The sequence below is a fragment of the Elgaria multicarinata genome, chromosome 2 (assembly GCF_023053635.1).
Source record: "Elgaria multicarinata webbii isolate HBS135686 ecotype San Diego chromosome 2, rElgMul1.1.pri, whole genome shotgun sequence".
NCBI lineage: Eukaryota > Metazoa > Chordata > Lepidosauria > Squamata > Anguidae > Elgaria > Elgaria multicarinata.
In genome coordinates, this window is record NC_086172.1 from 146,504,027 (window position 1) to 146,522,256 (window position 18,230).

The following is an 18,230-nucleotide window of genomic DNA, read 5'->3' on the forward strand; positions in this document are numbered from 1 at the left end:
TCTGGCAACTGGTACAAACTGTGCATCCCCGTTGGGGCGCATATAGGTGGCTGGCTCTTTTCCATCAGTAATTGGAATTGGGACCTCTACACCTCTTGTCTCTTGTTCTTAGGCAAAATATTTCCCCCATCTCTCTACTGCAGCCTTCTGCAATTTGGCCCCCTCCATATGTATTGGACTACAACAGCTAGCATGAGGTGATGGGTACTGTAGTCCAGCACATGCTGTTCGGGGAAGGCTGCTCTACTGCCTCCTTGACCCTTCCTGGGACTTTGGTCTTAACTAAGACTGACAGTAAGAAATAAAAAGTTTGGCATTATTATTATTATTATTATTATTATTATTATTATTTATTTATTTATTTATATAGCACCATCAATGTACATGGTGCTGTACAGAGTAAAACAGTAAATAGCAAGACCCTGCCGCATAGGCTTACATTCTAATAAAATCATAATAAAACAATAAGGAGGGGAAGAGAATGCAAACAGGCACTGGGTAGGGTAAAACTAACAGTATAAAGTCAGAACAAAATCAGGTTTTAAAAGCTTTAGGAAAAAGAAAAGTTTTTAGCTGAGCTTTAAAAGTACTTAAGCAGCTACCTGATTTGCTGAGGCACACTAGCCGACTTCATCATATGCGTCCGGGAAGGCTGCGGGAGGACAGTAGCACGTGGGTTGAGGCACAGTAGGCAATCAATTGAATTAACAAAGTGAGCGCTGAACATAACGTACAGACAAATTAGAAACATCGTGATAGAATCTCCTGTACCAACTGTCCTCATCTCCATCTGAAACAACGCCTACAGGCAGAATCCAACCTACTTAGAGTAGACCCACTGAATAAATGGGACTTACGTAAATTTAAATAGGTCTACTCTAGGTATGACCTGGTCTAGATCCAAGCCAGAGAACATACAGTTGTATTCCCCCCCCCCTCGCCCATATTCATCCCTTCCTATTTCTGCTTCCCCTTTCCCTCCCAGTGGAGGCTGGTGTCTCCAATGTCAGTGGGGTGGTAAATTCGCTCCGGGTGTCAATCAAAACTATAAAGGAGCTATCCATGGTTGGCTAACTCGTTTAGTGTTCTGACTGGTTCTGAATGAAACCCAGAGTGGATTCACCGCCCCATTGACACTGGCAACATCAGCCACCACTGTTCTCTCTTCTACCCAACTGTCTCCCTGACTATTGAAATTTACATTGTAGGCTACTTGGGTCAGGGATGTATACAAACAGATATAACACAAAAAAGAAAGAAAGAATGACACAGAACACTAAACAACATTAAAAGCCTGCCAGAACAAAACACTCTTTAATGCCCATCTAAAACAAAATAAGGAAGGAACCAATCACACCTCCCTTAAGGAATTTCACAAATGGGGTGGTGCTGCCAAAAAGGCCCTACCTTGAGTACCCACAACTTAGCCTCTAGGCCATATAACAGGGCCTCCAATGATGATAATAAATTACAGACAGCTTCGTATAAAAGGACGTGGTCCTTCAGATATCCTGGCTCCAAGCCATTTATGGCTTTATAGATCAAACCAGCAGCTTGAATCGTGCCTGTAAACTACTGGAAACCAGTGAAGCTTTTCCAAGATCAGTGTGATAGGGTTTACAAAGTGCACTCCTAACAAAATAATGGTTGCCACATTTTACCCTAGCTGTAGTTTTTGTGAACCGCCCAGAGAGCTTTGGCTATTGGGCGGTATAGAAATGAAATGAAATAAATAAATAAATTGTTTCCCAACAGTTTTTCAAGGCAGCCTCACGTAGAGCACGTTACAATAATCCAAATGTTGGGTGATTAAAGGATGACTCACGGTGGTCAGATTTGTGATTCACTATGACAGAATAGTAATAACAACCCAACCCAATAGTGACATCTGGGGGCCACGTTTTAAGAAAGGCACTGGCAAGCTGAATTGTGTCCAGGGGAGGGCAACCAAGGGGCTGTCTTGATGAGGGGAAAGCCCCGGGGTGGATCCGCAGTGGCGCTAGGTCATTTATAGGATGCAACAGCCATTGGGGAGCCATCCCAGGGCTTTCCCCTGAAGCTCCGAATTTAAAAAGTTGGGGATGTACCCCAACTTTTTTCTCTTGGAGCAAGGCAACAACGGCTTCTGCCAACTGTCGCCTTGCTCCAGAGCTGCATGGGAGGCATGTCTGGGCAGATGGTGAACCCTTATTGGTTGCCATCTGCCCAGACGGGGGGAGGGGGCAGGCCAGTGAGCCGAATGGCCGCTGGCCCACCTCTGCGCTGCTCCGGTGTGGGGAGAAGCCAAAAAAAGCTTTAAAAGGGGGGGATGCGAGGAGGCGCAGATGCCCCAGTGCACGGGCATGAGCGGAATGGCTGCCTCCGCACCTCCTCTGAAAAAGGTTTTTAAAAAAATTAAAAATTGAAGGGACCAAGGAGGCACTTAGCACAGCCGCACCTCCTCGCTGCAAACCTTGTACTCCTTCGTGTGAGGATAACGTGAAGGAACACAAATGCAGGGGTTTGAGAGCTCGCAGCGCCAAGGCACCATCGTCAAGAAGGACGCCGGGATGATGGAAACCAAGAGCTTCATCACAAGGGGGAAAATAGCACTTCCTTACCATCATTTCTCTGCCCTCGCTTTTGTCCCTCATTACTTCCTCTTTCTGCCCAGAGGGGAAAGAGGAAATAACAAAGATGTCGTGGCCCACTCTGGGGCCATTTTTTTCGCTTCGCTTTTCCTGAGCACAGCAGGAGATCATGCTACATTCTGTTGTTGGTTTTTTAATGGATTGTTAAGGAAAAAATGAGCGGAAGGAATGGGAGGCACGCAGGAGGCAGACATCATCTAAAGGACCCCCATAAGTGGGCAGTACGAGCGTGCGATTAAAAGCTTGTCTGATGAACATCCAAGTCCTCTGAGGAACAGTTGAAAGAGGTCAGTATTTTTCGCCTGGACAAGAGAAGTTTAAGACATGATAACTGTCTTCAGATATCTGAAAGGCTGTCCAAAGATGGAGCAGACTTGTTCTCTGTTGCTCCAGAGGGCAGGACCAGAATCAAAGGTTGAAATTGCAGGAAAGCAGTGTTGAGGTAAATGTTAGGAGAAGCATCCTACTCAAAACAGCTGTTCAGCAATGGAACAGACAGCCCCGGGAGGCAGTGGGCTCACCTCCACTGGAGGCATTTCACTAGAGGCTGGACAGCCATCTGTTAAGGCAAATGGTTAGTGAGTGTGTTAAACGGTGGTTATGTAGCTACCATGGTTAGGAATGGTTCACACAGCACGCTGAGCCGTAACGTTTAGCTCAAATGCTTAACCACTGTGGCTTAGCATGTCATCTGAGCAGGGTTGCTCTAATTGTATCCCGCATTGAGCAGAAGGTTGGACTAGATGACTTCTGAGGTCCCTCCAACTCTACAATTCCTTTTTTTCCTTAAGTGTTATGATGCAATCTGCTGCTCTCTGCTTTTCCTTGAGGATTGATGGCAGAAGGGGGAATGGCGTGGGGAATGGCGTAGGGAATGGCGTGGGGAACTGGTGTCTGGGGAGCGGAACAATTCACTTCTTGCCCTTGTCAGATCACCTCTCTCCCCTTTGTTTCTTGAGGGCACTTGGTGCCAATGTTGCAACAACCTTCCCTGGGAATGCGCCAGATGGGTTTTCTCAGACGGGTTACGCTGGAGCCGCCTCCCACAGCTGAAATAACAACTGCTGCCTTAATCCAAAACTTTGATATTGCAGCCAGTAGGAAGGATGCGAGACACAGGGCAAATGAAAGAAACCGGGGTCCAAGACTGGAGACAACTCAAAGTAGCATCCTATCTGAAAGGCCCAGGGAAAAGGACAAACTAGGCTGGGCTCAAACAAACCCAGCCAATCAGAAGCAGTCTGCAGACATCCAGAAGCTGAGCAGGAAGCTCTCCATGGGCATGTATAGGAAAGAGCATGACCTCAGAAACGTCTCATTCAACTGAGATATCGTGGGATTGTTACTATTTGGATCAGGGAACACCAAAGGGAGTTATGGGTAAAAAATAACAACGATCCTGAGAATTGCCAAGATTAATCTGTGGCTGGGAGATACAGCTCAAACCTCATCCCACTCTTTCCAAATCAGCCTTACAACAATTTATGCTATTGGACCAAAAAAAAAAAGGGGGGGAAGGTTCCTAGAGGAAAGAGGCCCTTCTTTTACTCCAGGGCACAAGGCATTCTCTTATTTTGTTAGTTTTGCAAATATCTGGCTTCAAGTCAATGAACAGTATTATGGAAACAAAAATGTGATAAGTTACCTCCAGTAAGCTGTCCAACTCAGGTTAGCAGCTGAGAGCCTTGTCTAAGAAAAGCCATAAAAACTGATCTTTTCCGGCAGGCCTACACAGTTGAATTTTAAGATGCCTTTTAATAATGTATTCATTTTATATGTTTTTAATCAATCGATCCAGAGAGAGAGGCAGGTAAGAAATAAATCTATTATTATTATTATTATTATTATTATTATTATTATTATTATTATTATTAGATAAAGCGTTGCCCATTATTACAATCCAGGGTCAGCAGCAATGTCCTTATGACATGACAGACTAATTCAGAAACCTTGAGATGGAACATGTTGGGTATGATTTGGTAGACGGCAGCTTCCTATGTCCCTACGTACTTGGGAGTCTGCCACACTGAATTCAGCGGGAATTACTGCCAAGTAAACATGCAGTGGATACAGTGGTCTTTTGCCTATTCAGTGCTAGCTCCAGGTGCCTGAGGACCCTTGAGCAAGACACCCACAATGTGTGTCATCGGAGTCATCTCCCCACCACCACCCGCCCCCTGTCCTGCTGCAGTCCTCCCGGTGCTGTTTCACCCATTAACAGCAACAGCCTGTTTTAACCTTCTACGATATCCCAATGAAAAGGGAAAAGTGTGGGGTAAAGTGCAGGGGCTTAATTCAGCGCTTCCAGCATCACCCCGACAAAAGCACTGGAAATATGCAGGATTGGGACCAAACTCCATACACAGCCACCCCTAGCAGGGATGCATGCAAGGCCCATTGAGAATCCTGTGCACTGCCAAAGCCACGTGCATCAAAACCCTGCACAATTGCACACAAAGGAGCGAAACGCCCAGGTGCACCAAAAGAGGGTGGTGCAGATCAACCCTTGGAAGTCTGCAGGATTGGGACTAAATTTCATACACAGTCTCCCCTAGCAGGGATGCATGCAAGGCCCATTGAGAATCCTGTGCACTGGCAAAGCCAAGTGAGCTAAAGCATCTTTTCGCCAAAAAGGGGGTGGCGGCTGTAATTCCATGGAAGTTTGCAGGGGCTGGACAAAACTTCATAAACAGCATCCCCTGGCAAGGATGCACACAAGGCAAAATAGCACCCCTGTGCAGCTGCTGGCACCAGACCGGGACAGTGTTTGACATTTGGGGAGGCTGCAGAACGCACTGCCAGGGGAAGGGTTAGGGTGGGGTCATGCTGTGAGCACTATCAGTTGCTAGGCAGATCATGGGAAAAGGGATCTGCTGGCTGGAGGAGAGCGGTGGCAGCAGTTTTGACCACTCTTGCCAAGCGACTTGGAAGCCAGCTAAAATAACCCACTGTGACCACCACACAATACAATAGCCCATGTTGGGTTAAATAATCCACTCTGCAGACCGTGGGTTATCAAAGTGGGTTATTTTGGCCAAATGTATCATTGATAACCCATGATGGGTTAAATAAGCAATTGTGGAATTCTTTAACCCATCATGGGTTATCATGAGGTCTGAATCAAGTTAGAATTCTCTGAATCTGGAACTTAGCATCAGTTTCAAGGAACTATAAAACACTCCGAATTACTCTGGCATGTAAATTACCAGCTTTCCCCAGTGAAAACCTTATCTGCAGTGTTCCTTCTGTCCTCTTGGAGAGAATCTGGACCTGGGCACTGAGACGGGTGGTTTCTTGCTGCAGCTTCTCCTGGGCAGCCAAGCACTTGGAGATTAAACCACTCAGACACAGATGTTACTGCAGATGTTTTCTCCCCACAACAGGACTCTGCTGAATCCAAGAGGTGCTGCTACAGAAGACAGGAGATTTAGGAATATGTACATATCTACTCGTAATGTGTGAAATCTTCAAAACCAATGCATGCCCAAGTCATGGTAGGAAGTGGCTTGAAGATGAAAGCAGAGCTGCTGAGAAAGCAGAGATGAATGTACTAAATAATGGAAGAAGTATTTTTGGATAACCGGTGCAATGAAATATTAGCTCATATATAAATCACTGCCAAACCTCAAGCCACAAACCTGAAATACGTCCTTCTTTGGGCATGACAAAGCTAAAGGCTTCATCCATTTCACAGCTGTTCCTGTTTCTTGAAGAGTCTTTCTCATCATTGCTCCTACTGGCTTGTCTGACAGGCAAAGAGCCAGTATGCAAGTATGCAGTGGCATCTACTGGTCCTCCTTCTCGCTATTGTTGTCTGGGCCTGAGTGAGAGGCAAGTGAACAAGCAGGCTGCAATGGTGAAGAGAGGAGCAAATCTAGGGGGCTCTTGGCAGTGGGTCCTTGCCTAGGTCTAGGACCTTGGGAGGTGCCCAACCATGCCTATCCTTGATACAGGCCCTGACTACAGAGGCTTCAGGGCAAAGCCAGGAATTGAACCATGTCCAAACTGATCCTGTAGCCACCATGCTGGTTTTCTGGTTCTCCTATGAGCACTCAAGAGGATGCTGCCCCCAGCAGAAGGGATGAACTGCTGAAGTTATATGTGGATATGCTGCACTCTGGACTGTCTATTGAAAGTGCTTGGCCGATGATCTTCCTTTTCTGGCAGCATATAACAAAGTAAATGGTAGGCATCTGAATGCCAGAAAAAGACACTTCCTCTTCTGAAGGCTGAAAGTAAGAGAGAGACTTGAATTCATGACTCCCTTATAAATGCTTTCGGTGATTTGTCTGGCTATTCAATTAACTGATCTGAAATTATGCCGATTGAAGAAAATAATATATATCTTCCAGAGTGTTGGCTAATAGTTGTAATACACTTAATGCTTCTTTTAGCCATATGTTTTAGAAATGCCCGGTAGTCACCTCCTTTCAGGAGGACGTCATAGTATGGTTAAACTTTGTATTGGAACACTCTTTAATATTGGAAGATGTACATGTCCTCCTAAATTATTTGCCGATTTCTTGAAAACTAACGTATAGTCCGCAAATTGATTTTTCAAGCCCTTTTGACTGCCAAAAGGCTGATATTACAACATTGGAAGGACAAAAGTTCACCTCCTATAATACAATGAAGGCCTAACAAGGTTATCAACATTTGAACAGGTGGTATACAGGCATCACATGAATGGATAAATATATGAATATTTGATCTGCTTTTCTTTATGCTTACATATTATTTTCTGTCTTTGTTTTAGAATTTTGTATTTAATAGAACACTGATCTTTCTTTCGTATGTAATCTTTTGTTTTTTTTCTACACATCTTTTTTCTACACATTTTGTTTCATTTTGTTTTGTTAAAATCACAATAAAAAAGATTTAATTTTTATAAATGTATTTATTTCATTTCTGTACCACCAAATAGCCAAAGCTCTCTGGGAGGTTCACAAAAATTAAAACCACAGAGTACAGCTTAAAGTATAAAATACGGAAACTTAAATCACAATATAAAACCACAATATAAAAGTAGAACCAGAATAAAACCAAGCAGCAATGCAGAGATTTTACAGACTTAAAATATAGATTTAAAACAGCAGAGTTAAAAGACTAAGATGATAAAATGCTATAAAGGTCTTCATCTGGCACTGGAAAGAGTACAATGTAGGTACCAGGCAAACCTCTCTAAGGAGCTCATTCCACAGCCAGGATGCCAGCAGAAAAGGGTAGCAGTAATCTGTGAACGGGTCTCATTTTTATTATCTAAATAGTGGAGAACTAAGTGTAATATGATGCACATTGGGGAGATAATAATAATAATAATAATAATAATAATAATAATAATAATAATAATATTCACATATACACTGATGGGGTCTGAACTAGCAGTGACTGATCAGGAAGTTTTTAATTGATAGCTCAACATCAGCCAAGTGTATGGCAGGTGTCAAAAAGGCAAATTGCATCATTAGGAAAGGAATGCCTTTATACTAATCTATTGCGTGACCACACTTGGAATACTGTGTACAGTTCTGAATCTCCTGCCTCAAAAAGGATATTGTTTAGCTAGAAAAAGCACCAAAATGGTCAGAGAGCTGGAGCAATTCCCCTACAAAGAATGTTTACAACATTTAGTTTGGGGGGAAAAGTAAGGGGGATATAATATAGATATATAAAACTATGTGTTGTATGGGGGAAGGGGCTAGAACAGTGGTTCTCAACCTTCCTAATGCCGCGACCCTTTAATACAGTTCCTCATGTTGTGGTGACCCCCAACCATAAAACTATTTTCGTTGCTACTTCATAACTGTAATTTTGCTACTGTTATGAATCGTAATGTAAATATCTGATATGCAGAATGTATTTTCATTGTCACAAATTGAACATAATTAAAGCATAGTGATTAATCACAAAAACAATATGTAATTATATATTGTGAAATATTTATTTCTAATTACAAATTTCTGATGGTCTTAGGCGACCCCTGTGAAAGGGTCGTTCGACCCCCAAAGGGGTCGCGACCCACAGGTTGAGAACCGCTGGGCTAGAAGGTCTTTTTTCTCGCTCTCTCATTATATTAGAATCCAGGGTCATCCACTGAAGTTGAATGATGGGAGCTTTAGGACAGATAAAAGCACTTCTCTGTACAGCGCATATTTAAATTATGGAATTTGCCACCACAAGATGAAGTGATAGTCATAAACTTGAATGGTTTTAAAACGGTTAGGCAAATACATAGAGAATAAGGCTAGTCAAGATGGCTATATGCCACCTTAAAATCAAAGGCAGCGTGCCTCTAAATACCAGTTGCTGGGGAAGTACTGAAGGAGAGGGCTATTGCCTTCATGACCAGCTTGTGGGCTTCCCATGTGCATCTTAATGGCAAATGTGGGGAACAGGATGCTGGACTAGACAGGCCTTTGGTCTGAACCAGCAGGGCTCTTCTTATATGGTGCTTATGTCAGATTAAATAATCACAAATGGAGGCATGAGCATGCATTTAACCTTTGAGATCATAACAACTGCAACTCTGGTTTTGCATGCCCTCTCCAATACTGGCAACTGACTGGAAAGTTTTCTGTCACATTCTATATACTGCTACAGCAAATAAAAATGCTCTTATGAGGACGTATTTATCATGGCTGTTACTGGAAAGCAAATCTTAACAAAACCCCAAAAGGGCTCTAACAATTTAAATAGAAATCTAGTTCTTGGGTCATCATATAATAATGTACTAACATCTCTATCTTCCCCTGGCCATATATACAAAAATATTGCTAAAATGGATTTAAAAACACACACTATCAAGTAAAGGAGATTGCAGAGTTCAGAAAAGTACTCTTGAAAAGACACCTTCACAACGTAATTCTATAAATATATACTCAGAAATAAGTTCCATTGAACTCAATGGGGTTTTCTCCTAGGTAAATTAAAATAAGATTGGAGCCTTAGAGGCTGGGATTTAAGTATAGTTCTCGCACATGCCCAATCTGCTAAAAATAGTTTGTGAAGTTGAGTTCTTCCCCAAAATTCTGTTCTTTTGGGTCATATTAAATGTGATGAGAGTATTCAAGGAGAGACAATAAGAAAAGAAGTTGTTGACGTTGTTTTAGGGCCTGATCCTGTGTATGTTTAGACAGAAAAGGGTCCTATTTTCCTGTCTAAACAAGCACAAAATTGGGGCAACTATTTAAATATTCTAGATTCCTGTCTGCATCCAGAGCCAGCACAAGCTCTTTGCCTTACCCTCAACGATCACGGCCTTGCCCTCTCTGCTGCTAGCACCACCATCTTACCCCCAAGCTCCGCTCCACCACTCTCAACTATCCAAAGGTTTCCTGCTCCATCCTTTTTTCTTTGCTGCCCTAGGCAAATTAGAGACAATGGAAAATACCTATGTTTTAATAGTTGTGTGTGAGGTTTGTTATTTTTTTTTAGCAGGTGCAGCTTTTCTACCATCTGCAGCACAAGCACCTGACATGTTGCAACTGCCAACATCCCTTCAACTTCGTACGGTCGAAAGGACCATCCCTTCTTTTACAGCTGCGAGATAGGCAGAAATAAAACGGGTGCAGCTTCCCTTGGCCTCTGGCAAGAAAACAGTGGCATTTGGAACGTTGCAACCAGTGGTAGGTGGACTAAAGGGCCTTCGGTTTCTTGCACTATGAAACGAGTAAGAGTTGTTATATAGTGCTTGGCATAAGTCTTAACACAGGACTGGGGGACCTGTGCTTGGGCTACAACAGCCTTAATTCCTGGCCATTGAGCATGCTGGCTGGGGCTAATGGGTATTGAAGTCCAACAATATATCTGGAGAGTCACAGTTTCCCCGCCCCCGATTTAAAGAGAGATCGCGCTTAATGGGGATTCTTTGCCCCCACAGAAACGCATCGTGCTTAATATACAATTGGTGATTGGACGTACGTTTTCTAAATAGGCGGGCGCAACTTGGTCGCACGTCCAATGGCAGCGGATCTACCCGGAAGAGCGTCCTTTCTCTGCGGAGGTCCGGCTAGCTACAGCGTCTCTTTCCTTTCCGTTCCTGTGCCCCTTCCATCCTTCATCCTAAGCTGCTGCGATGTCGGTTGCTACAACAAAGAGGGAGTCCGAGCTGTCCGGGCAGATTGAAGACTTCGTGGCGCTCCTGAAACGGGGCGGAAAGCGGCCGCGCTCGGAGGAAGCTGCCCGGCAGACGGTGGGGCTGCTGCGGAGGATCGTAGCAAACGGGCGCTGGGACAATGCGGGTGAGAACGAGGAGGAGGGAGTTAAGTCATCGAGCCCTCGTCGCACGTACAGGCTGTAGTCATGTTTAAAGGCTTTATTCCCAATCGTGCTCTCTTCGCTCTACCTCGTAAGAGAAAAGAAAGATTGGGTTTTCTCCCGAAAATGAATAAATAAAAACCTCGTGATTACTTTCATATATCTCCAAAAGCAACTGCAATCATGAGCATATACGAATCTGCTAAGCCTAAGCATAAACGGGTCTTTCCACCTAGAATGACCAGTTGTGACTCTTGCATTCTTTAAGGACTGTGTAGAAGAGCTAATGATGGAAGTTGCTGGGTTTCCCCCCATTACTACATGACGAGGTGCATCTGCCAGAATTATTAAATGCAAATCATAAAACGAATAGAAGGCCTGTTCTCCATTTCGTCAGGTGATCCTGCCCTTACCTTTTCTTCACTTGTGACATGTAGGAGCTTCTTTCTAGATGTATCATCCTGATCTGGATAGATTGTTTTAAATCAGCAAAGGAAAAGGCCTGGTTATATATAATCTCCCTCTTTCTGTTTCCCCACAAACACACCTTTCCCTCCACAATCCCATGTGAAAGATGAGGTGGCAGTGTGACATATCAAATAGCCCACGTGGGCCTTTGGAGAAGCTGAAATATCCTTGGAATATATACTATTGGGGAAATAGATCCATTGCACTGTGGGCAGGAATGAACTCTGAAAGAGAGTAACCAGAACTTTCTCTCATTTCAGGAGATCTAATGAAACTGATTTGTAAGGAATGTCAAAGAATGACTGCAGCCCAGCCATCTGAGACCACTGTGGGTAACATGGTGAAACGAGTGCTGAAGATAATTCGTGAGGAGTACGGCAGGTGAAGTTGCTTCAGTTTGACATATATCTCCCTGTTTTGGCACCCTCTGAGGATATTTTCAGTATATTAATTGTGAATGTTTGTGGTCAGAACTCAGCCAACTCATTTCACCCCTTAATTACCTTACCTACAACTTAGTGTTGAAAAGTAATATACAGCCACCCAGACACCTTTATAGGAAGGTGCTATCAAGTTATCTTTGTAGTCTCAAACATTCATGCGACACATATGCATTGCTACTGTATAGACCCTTTCCTCGTGTTAAACCTGCACTGCAAGTGTTGTTTTATTTTTTGCCAAACACTCTTACTAGAAAGTGTGAACAACGTTACCCTATGAAATCTGATTTTTAAGAGGACAAACATGTACCCAGATGATGGCTTGGATCCAGATATCTGAAAGTTCACCTCCTCATATATGAACTACCAGATGTTGTATTTTATATTATATTGTATTTTGTATTTGTGTTTTTAGATTGTTGGTTTTTATGCTCTTCATGATTTTAATTTTTGTGAATCGTCCAGAGAGCTTCGGCTATTGGGCGGTATAAAAATGAAATAAATAAATGAAAAATAATGAACATGTTAACTATTACCCATGGTAAACTTACGTTTACCATCTGAGGCCTTGTTGGGTGTCTTACCCTAGAGGTGAGGTAGGTAGGGGCCTGAGATAGGGCCTTCTGTGCAGCAACACCCTGGTTGTGGAAATCCTTTCCCAGGGAGATTAAGTTGGCACCCTCATTATTGGCCTTTAGACAGCTGGTAAAAAATATACTGTTCTGCCATTCTTTGCTTTTAGAAGGTTCTCCTGTTTTATTGCAATGTGTGTATTTTTGCTTTTGTTTTATTGGTTTTGTCTGTTTCAAATTGTTGTATTTTTATTGTTTTACCATAAATTGTTTAGAGACTCATTGAGTGGAGGGCCGATTCACAAGTACATTAAATAAATAAAATATAAAATGTTATCAGTCTTTCTTCAGTGGGAAACCATACTGCCCAATCAAGCATGTATCCTAGTCTTCTATCAGCAGTGTATTTTCTTTTTGTTTTTCCTGGATTGAAAGTGTCTGTCTGTTCCACAGGCTCCGAGGGCGCAGTGAGGAGAGTGACCAGCAAGAGTCACTGCACAAACTCTTGACCTCAGGAGGTCTCAATGAGGATTTCAACACCTACTATGCTCCACTCAGGGCCAATATAATTGAAGCTATTAGTGAGCTCTTGATTGAACTAGGTAAGAGAGGCCAGCATAATAACAGAAATAACTGCAGAAACTAGACAATTGCTAGTAAAATGAGAGGGAAGGTTCCAATAGTGAGTCTCCTATTAGCAGGAAAATCAGAAAAGAAGCAGAACATTATTATTACTATTATTACTGCTATTATTATCATCATCATCATCATCATCATCATCATCCTGCCTTTTGCCCAATGCTGGGCCTCAAAGCGGTGTTACAAAATTAAAACATATACAATTAAGATCTATAAATAGAAATATACAAAAGTTAAAAAATATATTAAATACATTCCCATATTAAAACATTCAAAATACATGACAATTTTAAAAGTCCTAGGCATAGATGGTGGTCCAGATTATTTGCCAAAAGCCTGCCAGAACAAACAAGTTAAAGCTGCAGGGGCCCTGCCCTCTTTTGTATCTGACCATTCTAGTATAGCTCCTGCAGCTTTAAATATTGTGATGAAGAGGGAATTTCACCAGGTGCTGCATGCATACAAATGACACCTGCTGAAAAATTCCCCTTTCTATGCAACTGTTAAAGATATAGGACCCCTGTCGTCCTTTTCATATCGTTACCCTAGGTGTGCTATTTTCTAGTTAGTATTCAGTGAAAAGAGGTGTTGGACCTGTCTGTCCTCTCATGGCTGGATGTCTTTTCCTTGCAGAGGGCACTACTGAAAACATTGCCATGCAAGCACTGGAGCATATTCACTCCAATGAAGTGATCATGACCATTGGGTATTCACACACAGTGGAGGCCTTCCTGAAGGAGGCAGCACGTAAAAGAAAATTCCATGTCATTGTGGCTGAATGCGCACCCTTTTGCCAGGTAAAAGACTGATCTCTGTGCTGCACTTGTTCAATGTTCAGTGCTTACTGTGGAACACTAATTTTATTATAAATCTAAGATATTTGTTTCTTCACTATGAGATAATGCATAGGCTTTATAAACAGGAAATATGTTAAGACACACTTCTTACTTTTCCTAATAAGAGGATGCTGGTCCAAGTGAATAAGTGAATATCTCCAGTGTATTTTCAGTGTTTTGCTGTGTTAAATATTTGGCTCTGGCAGACAGGGCAACTTATAATTTCATTATGAAGACAGACATTTGGGGGAAAGGTTACTAGGGAGTAACATGAAGCTTATAAAATCATGAGTGGTATGAAGAGTGTATATTCTAAAATATTAGAAATACTGGTCTCTCAAAATAGTATTACTGGGCATTAATAGAAAATGATAGCAGTGTTTAGAAAGCATTTCTTCACACAGTGCATAACCAACATATGGAAGTCATTGCCACAAGTCTTTGCAATGGCAACTAGCATTAATCCTTTTTAAAAAGTATGAAGTGGCTACTTCAGGGATATGAGTAACAAACCATGATAGATATGTTTCAGACATTTTTCAGACTTCTGATACCAGATCCTGGGATTAAGGAGAGCTGGATATTGTCAAGGCATCTATCTAGCTGCTGTTAATAGAAATAATACTGAATTTAGTGGGACTATTTGTATGATATATGAACTTGATGATATGAACCATGTATTTATGATGCTCCTAAAAGTCTAGCTTATGAACTTTGCTTGCCTGGCCCTTCCTATGAAAATCTTTATTTCTCCCTCTTTTCACAGGGTCATGAAATGGCTCTCCGTTTGTCTAAAGAGAATATAGAAACCACTGTCATGAGTGATGCAGCCATTTTTGCTGTCATGTCTCGAGTCAATAAGGTAGGCATGATGGAGCTGCTGGGTTTGCTTCTGCTGCTATGTGGACCTCTCCTCTTGGGGCTGCTGGTACCATAGGAGAACCACACAAATAAAAGTTAGTCTTTATTTGTGTGGTATTTTATACAGCAGCAGGCTGGTGATTTGTTCACCCAAGCTTGCTCTTTACTCATGCCCTCCACTCATTACTGTCTTACTCCTCAGATTTATTATGCTTACCTGAACCATATACTGGAGAGAGGAGCAAAGTGTGAGTTCCCAGAAGTCCAGTTTCTGGAGAAGTATAAAGTTACTCTTCTTGTTTTCCTATTATAGAATGCATCATGTTGGAGGCAACATTTCCAGCACCTGAGTGGCCTAACAGACAATTTCTATTTAGTTACACTTTTGGGGGAGGTGGAAATAGGAGACCAAGGTGGTGGATATCTATATCGTGAATGAGGATCCACATGGGGGAAAGAGAAATTGTTTTAGTCCATGAGTTGGATCCAGGATTTTTCTGCCACAAGAGGAAGGGCTCCACTAACAGATGGTCCCTCTGGCCAGTCGTTGGGGGTCTCCAGCTCACCCCATTCAGCAGGGTCTCTTGACATTCTGTGGAGCGCTTTCAGAGGGGTGGAGGGACTGCCATGGGAAAGAAGGAGTGGCAAAGTCCATTTCCGTCAGCACTGTTGATCTATCATAAATCCTGATCAAACCCCATATGGCTAAGGATCAACTCTCTTGTGACAATCAAAACTGGTTTTCTTAGTCACTTGTTACAGCAGGTTAGGAATACTCATCAATATGATATCACATGATCACAAGTTTAGAAACGAACTCTTTTCCATATCCCAATTCATTATGATGCTCTGTTTCTTAATACAGATTTCTATTTTGCAGGTTATCATCGGAACAAAGACTATCTTGGCCAATGGGGCACTGATAGCTGTCAGTGGGACTCACACCTTGGCACTAGCAGCCAAACACCACTCCACCCCTCTCATCGTCTGTGCACCTATGTTCAAGCTCACACCACAGGTAGGAGCAGTAACATTTAAAGGATATCTGTGTGATCAGGAGGAACAAAAATGCTCAGAGAGAGTGTTGCAGCAAAAGGATAAGTCAAAGTGTATAGACTAATGGAGCCCTGCTAGTCCAAGCAAGTTGCAAAATTCCAGTCAATCTTATAAAGAAGGCTCCAAAGTAACTGCATTAATACCCTGAGGTACCTACTGCCATTCAAACACTTTCTCTACTGAAATATAACAAGGTATATGGTATAGACCATATTCTATGCAATATACACTCACAGAAAGTAATATCAGACACAGAATTGAGAAGCTGGAGAGTGAGCTTAATTGGTTCAAAAACACACTCACACACATTAGGTTTGAAAATGTATGAATGAAAGCACATATACCCCGTCTATTGCATAGAATGATAGCGATAATGCCTTTGCTGTTCTCTCCTGCAGTTCCTTAATGAGGATGACTCATTCCACAAGTTTGTCTCTCCACAGGAAGTGTTGCCTTTCACAGAAGGTAAAATCCTGTTAATTATTTATCATCTTGGCTTCTTTTCTCTCTTTGTTTAAATACCTGATAACTATTTTTAAAAAATTAAGAACCAGCCCTCCAAATTTAAGGGAGCTTGTCATACTCTGCTAATATAACTTTGGCTGAGATTTCTGTTATAGTACATGTAATGTTTAAAAGATGAAATCCTAAGTGATGATCTCAATGTGGGGTGTTGTTGTTGTTGTTTTTAGTATACATGCTTACGATTGCACTGCATAACTGTTCTACATTCCAAGTTTAAATAATAGCGCACACTCTGTGATGCTTGCACTCCATGCCCTGGGCTGGATTCAGGCAGGCAAGAGCAATCTAACATGGCCCGAAGGGGAGATCCAGTATATAGCCACTGCAGCAACCAGAGCCCTGCTTGAACACAGGAAGCTAGAGTGGGATTTTTCATGGGTGTTTCACATGGCAGTTCTAATTTTCCTTCCCTCCCATTGAAAGCAATGGGAGGGAAACTACTTGCACCAGCTTACCTCATGGGAGAATGGGGTGGATCCAAAGTCACCCTTGTCCCTGTAGACCAGTTCGCTCACTTGCATTGGCTGCCTGTATGCTTCTGATCCCAATTCAAAGTGCTGATTCTAACCCATAAAGCCTTACACGGCTTGGGACCACAATACCTGACGGAACGCCTCTCCTGACCTGAACATATCCAGACACTATGATCAACATCTGGGGGTGGGGACTCCCCCTCCAAGTGCCTCCTCTGAGGAAGGCGACAAGGGAGCCTTCTCTGTGGCTTCCTGACTGTGGAATGAACTTCCCACTTAGGCCCACCTAGTGCCAAGACTGTCATCTTTCCAGCACCACGTTAAGACTGCCCTCTACTCCCAGACATTTAATGGGGCGTTTATGCCATTCATCTAAAAAGGTCTAGTATTTTACTGAAAATGTTCTTAGCTGTCTAAATTCTTTTAAATTTCATAGATGTTAATTTTTATGCTGTATTTTTATATTGTGCTTTATTACTTAATGAATTGCTGTAAACTACCCAGAGAGCTTTTGCTATCAGGTGGTATAGAAATGAAATAAATAATAAATAATATAAATAGCACAAATGGGACTTCCAGGGTGGTTGTGTCCTGCTGCTTGTGCAACTCCTCTCCACCAGTGGAGGGAACCTCCACACCATCCTAACCTCTTGTAGCCAGTGAATCTGGGGGTTAGGGGTTAGGATTGCACTCTGGAGACACTTCCAGATAAGCATTTTATAGCACGATCACTCTGCCTTATTCACAGAATTTTTGGGGGGTCCAAACATGAACCTCCCATGTTTTCCCACTGTTTCTTCCATCTTTTGTGTATGTAGCAAATCCATTAAGGGAAAAAATATGGAATTGCTGCACAATGCCTTCTGACTGGTAGCTCTAGGAGCCCTCCATCTGGAAGCACCCTAAACCAGTTGAAGTTGTTCCCACTGATATCAATGAGTCTTCATTTAATCATGCCTAACTTTTCATATTTATTTCAACGGGACTTAAGTTCAATAACTTACTCTAGATTCAATCCACTATTTGTAAGCCTAAATTGCTTTGTACTCTTCGGTTGTTCATTTCTCAGTCACGTGAATATTTTTCTTTCAGGGGAGATTCTGTCCAAAGTCAATGTTTACTGCCCAGTCTTTGACTATGTTCCTCCAGAACTTATCACTCTCTTCATTTCTAACATTGGAGGCAATGCTCCTTCTTACATCTATCGTCTCATGAGTGAACTCTACCACCCAGATGATCGTGAACTTTGAGCTATGGACATTATTTATACCACAAAACGGATGTGTAATTTGTTTCACCTGACGAAAGTGCAGCTGAATCAAACATTAAACTGCAGAAAATTAAATTACTATCTTTAAAAGAGATTTTCTTTGATCTTCTCCTCTGGTCCTAGGTATGTTCTGTCAACTTTATTGAAAGATACAGCATAATTATTTCCTGAGGATGTTCTAGCTAGGCAGCACTGTAACATCCT

The 18,230-nt window shown here is 42.4% G+C and overlaps 1 protein-coding gene across 1 annotated transcript; it reads left to right on the forward strand.

Annotated features, from left to right (window-relative positions):
- Positions 1-10,648: 10,648 nt before the first annotated feature.
- Positions 10,649-18,104, forward strand: EIF2B2 (eukaryotic translation initiation factor 2B subunit beta). The gene is made up of 8 exons (XM_063117883.1): positions 10,649-10,870; positions 11,615-11,735; positions 12,820-12,968; positions 13,639-13,802; positions 14,608-14,703; positions 15,583-15,720; positions 16,157-16,223; positions 17,849-18,104. Exons 1-8 carry the CDS (start codon positions 10,705-10,707, stop codon positions 18,004-18,006), a joined length of 1,059 nt encoding a protein of 352 aa, XP_062973953.1. The 5' UTR covers positions 10,649-10,704; the 3' UTR covers positions 18,007-18,104.
- The last annotated feature ends 126 nt before the right edge of the window (positions 18,105-18,230 follow it).

Excerpts from the sequence above, each read along its gene's own strand:
- EIF2B2 (XM_063117883.1), top strand. The coding sequence starts at position 10,705 with ATGTCGGTTGCTACAACAAAGAGGGAGTCCGAGCTGTCCGGGCAGATT. Across the intron at positions 13,803-14,607 it reads AATGCGCACCCTTTTGCCAG|GGTCATGAAATGGCTCTCCG; the intron begins GTAAAAGACTGA and ends CTCTTTTCACAG. Across the intron at positions 15,721-16,156 it reads TGTTCAAGCTCACACCACAG|TTCCTTAATGAGGATGACTC; the intron begins GTAGGAGCAGTA and ends TCTCTCCTGCAG.